At 48.5% G+C, this 6985-nt stretch overlaps 1 protein-coding gene across 5 annotated transcripts in view; it reads left to right on the forward strand.

The window, feature by feature from the left end:
- rarab (retinoic acid receptor, alpha b) overlaps positions 1 to 5083 on the forward strand; it is a 193561-nt gene extending 188478 nt beyond the window's left edge. For all 5 annotated transcript variants that reach the window (XM_042327316.1, XM_042327317.1, XM_042327318.1 and 2 more), the window contains 5 exons: positions 1305 to 1465; positions 1790 to 1966; positions 2277 to 2481; positions 2710 to 2868; positions 3461 to 5083. In XM_042327316.1, the coding sequence (XP_042183250.1) occupies positions 1305 to 1465; positions 1790 to 1966; positions 2277 to 2481; positions 2710 to 2868; positions 3461 to 3666 (908 nt within the window). In that variant the 3' untranslated portion in view covers positions 3667 to 5083. The remainder of the gene's footprint in view (positions 1 to 1304; positions 1466 to 1789; positions 1967 to 2276; positions 2482 to 2709; positions 2869 to 3460) is intronic.
- The last annotated feature ends 1902 nt before the right edge of the window (positions 5084 to 6985 follow it).

Here is a 6985-nt window from a genome sequence, read left to right on the forward strand (position 1 = left end):
TGCCTACTAACATGCATTTATTTGAACTAAATATGCAAGTTTAAAAATATATACTTCTGTGTATTGATTTTAAGGAAGGCATTGATGTTTATGGTTCGGTACATTTGTGCAACGATTGTGCTTTTTTCGTGACTGTGCTTTTGTTAAATCATCCGTTTGACAAAGTTGAAGTAGGCTGTGATTCGATGATAAATTAACAGGCACCGCATTGATTATATGCAACGCAGAACAAGCTAGTTAACCTAGTAATATCATCAACCAGGTGTAGTTAACTAGTGAAAATGTGTAGATTGATTGTTTTTTATGAGTTAAGTTTAATGCTCGCTAGCAACTTGCCTTGGCTCCTTGCAGCCACAAGGTCCTTTTGACACTGCACTTGCATAACAGGTGGTCAGCCTGCCACGCAGTTTCCTCGTGGATTGCAATGTAATCGGCCGTAATCGGCCGTAATCGGCATCCACAACGGCCAATTACCGATTGTTATGAAAACTTGATGTCGACCTCTAGTGGTGATACAGTGGGTCGCTAGAGGAGGGTAGACAGAATGTGGAGAGATGGAGAAGGAAGGTGAAAGAGAGACAGAGGGAGAGAGAGTGTGTGTGTGTGTGTGTGTCTGTTGCTACTGTTTGGGGACAGAGAGTTAGTCCCAACTCTCCAATGTCTCCCTGTCTGTATTGTGCCAGATCAGCGACACACAGATTCTCCTTCTTAAGCTCTTTTCACACTGTCACATCAAAGCACTTCAGCTCCCCCCTCTCTCTCCCACATACAATTCACTCACACCCTCTCCTCTGAAAATGTCTCACATAACACACGGCTAACACATTTTTTATTCTCTCTGTCTCTCTCTGTCTCTCTCTGTCTCTCTCTGTCTCTCTCTGTCTCTCTCTGTCTCTCTCTGTCTCTCTCTGTCTCTCTCTGTCTCTCTCTGTCTCTCTCTGTCTCTCTCTGTCTCTCTCTGTCTCTCTCTGTCTCTCTCTGTCTCCCTCTGTCTCTGCGTGTGTGCCAGTTTGAGGATAAATAGTGTATATGGTTCCATCTAGTGGTTGATGTGTGTATTTCCCCCAACATACAATGCCCCAGTTGATCAGCGTTTGTGTTTCCAGTAGTGTCTGGTCTCGGGGATAGCGATCGTTTTTCTGACTGCCTCTTGTGTTCTCTCTTTGGCCGGAGATGGCATGGCTATGTGAGGATTGTGAGGTCAACCTGTGGTGGTTAGTGTTCATATATCCCTGAAAATTGCCATTTGAGCCCAAAGGATAACCCTGTCCCCCTCTCTTCGTCTCCTTCTCTCCCTCCCTCAGCGGTGAGGAACGACAGAAACAAGAAGAAGAAGGAGGAGAAGAAGCTAGAGTGTACTGAGATCTATGTGCTGAGTACCGAGACCGAGCAGATGATCGAACGTGTCCGCAAGGCCCATAAGGAGACTTTCCCCTCGCTCTGTCAGCTGGGAAAATACACCACGGTGACTTATACACACACACACACACACATTACCCTCGCTCTGTCAGCTGGGAAAATACACCACGGTGACTTATACACACACACACACACACACACACACACACACACACACACACATTACCCTCACTCTGTCAGCTGGGAAAATACACCACGGTGACTTATACACACACACACACACACACATTACCCTCACTCTGCCAACATGTTTGGGTATTACAAACACCGACTAACATACACACTCCTTGCACTCTCAACATACCAGCCAATGTATTTGTAGAATCACAGAATAACCTATATGTATGCATCTCACTCTCCCTCCCTACAGAATAACAGTGCAGAGCACCGCGTGGCTCTAGATGTCAACCTGTGGGATAAGTTCAGTGAGCTGTCCACTAAGTGTATCATCAAGACGGTGGAGTTTGCCAAGCATCTGCCAGGCTTCACCACCCTCACTATCGCTGACCAGATCACCCTGCTCAAGGCTGCCTGTCTGGACATACTGGTGAGAAGACGCATCAGGACACACACACACACACATTAGGACATGCGTGTATTTATTACAAACAGCAAAACATCTACAGAAAGTGAACAGCAATATATTTGTGCTCCCCTTTCCAACTAACTCAGTGGCCTTGTGTTTAGTGTCCGTCCTGAGATTGGGAGTTTGATCCCTGGTCATAAAAAAAAATTGGTGTACTGGTACATCAAGCTGCTTCACGCTACAGGAGATAGGCCCTGGAGAGCCATTTCGGCTCGCAAGACTGACCGACTTCTTTTCCCCCCATTTCCCTCCTTCCCTCTTTCTACCTTAGATTCTGAGGATATGCACGCGGTACACTCCAGACCAGGACACAATGACGTTCTCAGACGGGCTGACCCTGAACAGGACCCAAATGCACAACGCAGGCTTCGGCCCGCTCACAGACCTGGTGTTCGCCTTCGCCCAAACACTCCTCCCTCTGGAGATGGACGACGCCGAGACCGGCCTGCTCAGCGGCATCTGTCTGCTGTGTGGAGGTACTGCACCGTTGCTCCGATTCAAATCCAGCATTTCAAATCCAGCATTGCACCTCCTATCAGGGCCGGGAGCTGATATCACAAAGCCAATTGTCATTTGTTTTCAAGCAAATTGGTATTGGGTATTAAGGATGTGTTTTTCATTTGTGTGTGTCTGTGTGTGCGTGTGTGTGCGTCTGTGTGTGTGTGCGCCTGTGTGTGTGTGCGCGGCTGTGTGTGTGCGTGTAGACCGTCAGGATCTGGAGCAGGCAGACAAGGTGGACGTACTACAGGAGCCCCTACTGGAAGCTCTGAAGATCTACGTGAGGAAGAGGAGGCCTCACAAACCACACATGTTCCCCAAGATGCTGATGAAGATCACGGACCTCAGGAGCATCAGCGCCAAGGGTGAGAGAACACGCCTGCACACTGCGTTGTTTGTTTTTTTACAGGGTAGATTTAGTGTAGCTTAAACTTCTTCCAGTGTGAAGTCATTGGTAGCTTGGTAAACAGTATTGTTTTATGTTGGTGTTAACTTTATTTTGGCAGTCACCTGTATGAGCTTGTTATATAACACAGTTAATTTTGTAGAAACTATTGATCCTCTGTGGCTAAATTCTACTCTCTGGTGTATTTTAAACTTTGAGTTGGCTCCTGTGATTGTATATTTGTTGGTGTTTTTCTTACCTCTTGGGCCCCCTACAGGCTTGGGCCCCTGTATTAATTCAGCCCTAGTCTCAGTGCAACACTACTACCATTTCTATCTATATCAGGCGTTATTTATTTGAAGAAAAATATTGTGACATATGATATTTTGCTGTAGTGGCCGAACCTTGTGGAACACATGACCCTCTCACTCTCTCTGCCTCTCTGTTCTCCTCCCTCCCTCCCTCCCTCCCTCCCTCCCTCCCTCCCTCCCTCCCTCCCTCCCTCCCTCCCCTCCCTCCCTCCCTCCCTCCCTCCCTCCCCCCTCCCTCCCTCCCTCCCTCTCCTCCTCCAGGAGCGGAGCGAGTGATCACTCTGAAGATGGAGATCCCAGGCTCCATGCCCCCTCTCATCCAGGAGATGCTGGAAAATTCAGAGGGTCTGGAGGGCCAGGGGGCCAGCGGGGGCCGCTCCAGTGGAGGAGGGGCCCCACCAGGCAGCTGCAGCCCAAGCCTGTCCCCCAGCTCAGCCCGCAGCAGCCCCCCTGCACCCTCCCCTTAGACTGGGGTCCACCACCACCCCCCAGGCAGGGACAGCCAGAAGGCATGACTACAGACTCCCACACTGTGACAAACCAGGCCAGAGTGGAGTGGGGTTAGGAAGAGGGCCAAGCCTGGGCCCAGCCAGGACGGACTTTGACACTTTGAGGGTAAACGCAGGCCTCACTGGACAGACAGCCGTCCCCCCACTCCCCCTATCTCAGCCCCAGACTGGGCACCATCATACTTAACTGAATCTGGATGGCACTATAACCATCACCCCCATCACCACCACCACCACCATAGACATGCCTCAGAACCAGCGCCAGGGATTGGCAGACGCAACACAAGGAGTTTAATCTGAGATGTTCTGTTTACTCTCCTCAGTGATGACTCTGTTCTTCCTCTCTCCCCCTCAAGACTATGGACAGGAATTCAGGCTCAGGGCCTGTCAGACCTGGGGTAAAGGGGTCGACAAGACGCACGTCTTTCTGCAGGGAACTAGACAGACAGACTGCTGGACACTGGGCACGAGTCATCCCTAAATGTTGTCAGGGACAGCAAATGGGGGCTGCTCAGAGGGGGGCGGGCTGCCTCTCCTTCACAACTTTGAGAGACAGATTTTCTTACAAAAGATATATGGAAATATAAATATATATATATTGAAAAAGTAATCATTGCAATTTGAATTGTCCAGGTGGAATGATGCATAAAAGAGGAGTTGCTATCTTTTTCTCAGTATTTTTCTCACTGTTCTAAGAACTTAGATGTCATTTGTGATCCCACCTCCCCAGACCTAGTGTTTTGTTCTCTTCGTTTCACCCAGGAATATCAGCACACTAAGTAGTCACAGTGGAAATGTGTGTTGTTTTTTTTCTTCTATCAAATCAGAAGATAAGTAGAACAAAAAATGACGACACGATTTCAGATGCAATTCACTTTATGCACTAGACCTCTTGCACTGTCACGTTCACGAGTTGGATCAAATTGAGACACAAAACACAAATTGGACCAGGTTGAGGTTGGCATCTCTCTGGTTTTGTTCCATTTACAGTATCTTCTTCTTCTTCTACTTCTTCCTCTTTCATGGGAGAAAAGGAAACGTAGTGGTTCTATGATCTAGAGTCATGTTGTTGTGGAGTTTATGAAGGTGACCTGTAAGAAAATAGCAGCCATGAAATAATGTACATAAGATGTATTCCTTTTGTGTTAAAGTACATGGAGTCTAGCCAATTTTCACTTTTGTCAAAGCCTTTTATGTTTTTGCTTTTTGTTCTTGTTTGGTGTCCTGAAGTGAAGGCATGAATCACTGGTCGCCTGTTTAGACCGCTTAAGGAAGGGACGGACTGCTAGGAACACCATAGCCATTGACAACCTGTAAAGAGAGTTGAATTTATACTTCACCTGAAATAAAAAATAGAAAGATTTGACAATTTAAAGAACAACAACTCCGTGACCCCCCCCTCCTTTTTCCTAAGGTCGTCTCTCTCATTCCATTTCTGGATAATGTATGTATTACCCCCAACAGCACTGCCTCTGTACTGTAGCACATTATCTATGTGCTCCCACTACCCCCCCACCATCAGTCACAAACTGTACGACGTTACCAGTATGCTCACATTGTAGCACATTGTCTGTAGGATGTATCTATCTATGTCCGTGTCAACTCTGTGACACGATACCAGTACGCTCACAACACCACTGTCTCTGTATGTATACATGTTCCCCATCTCTCTACCCCCCCACAACACCACTGTCTCTGTGTGTATACATGTTCCCCATCTCTCCACCCCCCACAACACCACTGCCTCTGTATGTATACATGTTCCCCATCTGTCTACTACCCCCCACAACACCACTGTCTCTGTGTGTATACATGTTCCCCATCTCTACCCCCCCCACAACACCACTGCCTCTGTATGTATACATGTTCCCCATCTCTCTACCCCCCCCCCACAACACCACTGCCTCTGTATGTATACATGTTCCCCATCTGTCTACCCCCCACAACACCACTGCCTCTGTGTGTATACATGTTCCCCATCTGTCTACCCCCCCACAACACCACTGCCTCTGTGTGTATACATGTTCCCCATCTGTCTACCCCCCCACAACACCACTGCCTCTGTGTGTATACATGTTCCCCATCTGTCTACCCCCCCTCAAAACACCACTGCCTCTGTATGTATACATGTTCCCCATCTGTCTACCCCCCACAACACCACTGCCTCTGTGTGTATACATGTTCCCCATCTGTCCACCCCCCACAACACCACTGCCTCTGTGTGTATACATGTTCCCCATCTCTACCCCCCCACAACACCACTGCCTCTGTATGTATACATGTTCCCCATCTCTCTACCCCCCCCCACAACACCACTGCCTCTGTGTGTATACATGTTCCCATCTCTCTACCCCCCACACAACACCACTGCCTCTGTGTGTATACATGTTCCCCATCTGTCTACCCCCCACAACACCACTGCCTCTGTGTGTATACATGTTCCCCATCTCTCTACCCCCCACAACACCACTGCCTCTGTATGTATACATGTTCCCCATCTGTCTACCCCCCCCACAACACCACAACATGTTCCCCATCTCTCACTGCCTCTGTGTATGTATACATGTTCCCCATCTCTACCCCCCCCACAACACCACTGCCTCTGTGTGTATACATGTTCCCCATCTCTCTACCCCCCACAACACCACTGCCTCTGTATGTATACATGTTCCCCATCTCTCTACTACCCCCACAACACAACACCACTGCCTCTGTATGTATACATGTTCCCCATCTCTCTACCCCACAACACAACACCACTGCCTCTGTATGTATACATGTTCCCCATCTCTCTACCCCCTGTATGTATACACAACACAACACCACTGCCTCTGTATGTATACATGTTCCCCATCTCTACTACCCCCACAACACCACTGCCTCTGTATGTATACATGTTCCCCATCTCTCTACCCCCCCACAACACCACTGCCTCTGTATGTATACATGTTCCCCATCTCTCTACCCCCCACAACACAACACCACTGCCTCTGTATGTATACATGTTCCCCATCTCTCTACCCCCCACAACACCACTGCCTCTGTATGTATACATGTTCCCCATCTCTCTACCCCCCCAACACAACACCACTGCCTCTGTATGTATACATGTTCCCCATCTCTCTACCCCCACAACACACAACACCACTGCCTCTGTATGTATACATGTTCCCCATCTCTCTACCCCCCCACAACACCACTGCCTCTGTATGTATACATGTTCCCCATCTCTACCCCCCCCACAACACCACTGCCTCTGTATGTATACATGTTCCCC

Source organism: Oncorhynchus tshawytscha, linkage group LG09 (genome assembly GCF_018296145.1).
Source record: "Oncorhynchus tshawytscha isolate Ot180627B linkage group LG09, Otsh_v2.0, whole genome shotgun sequence".
In the NCBI taxonomy this organism is placed as follows: domain Eukaryota; kingdom Metazoa; phylum Chordata; class Actinopteri; order Salmoniformes; family Salmonidae; genus Oncorhynchus; species Oncorhynchus tshawytscha.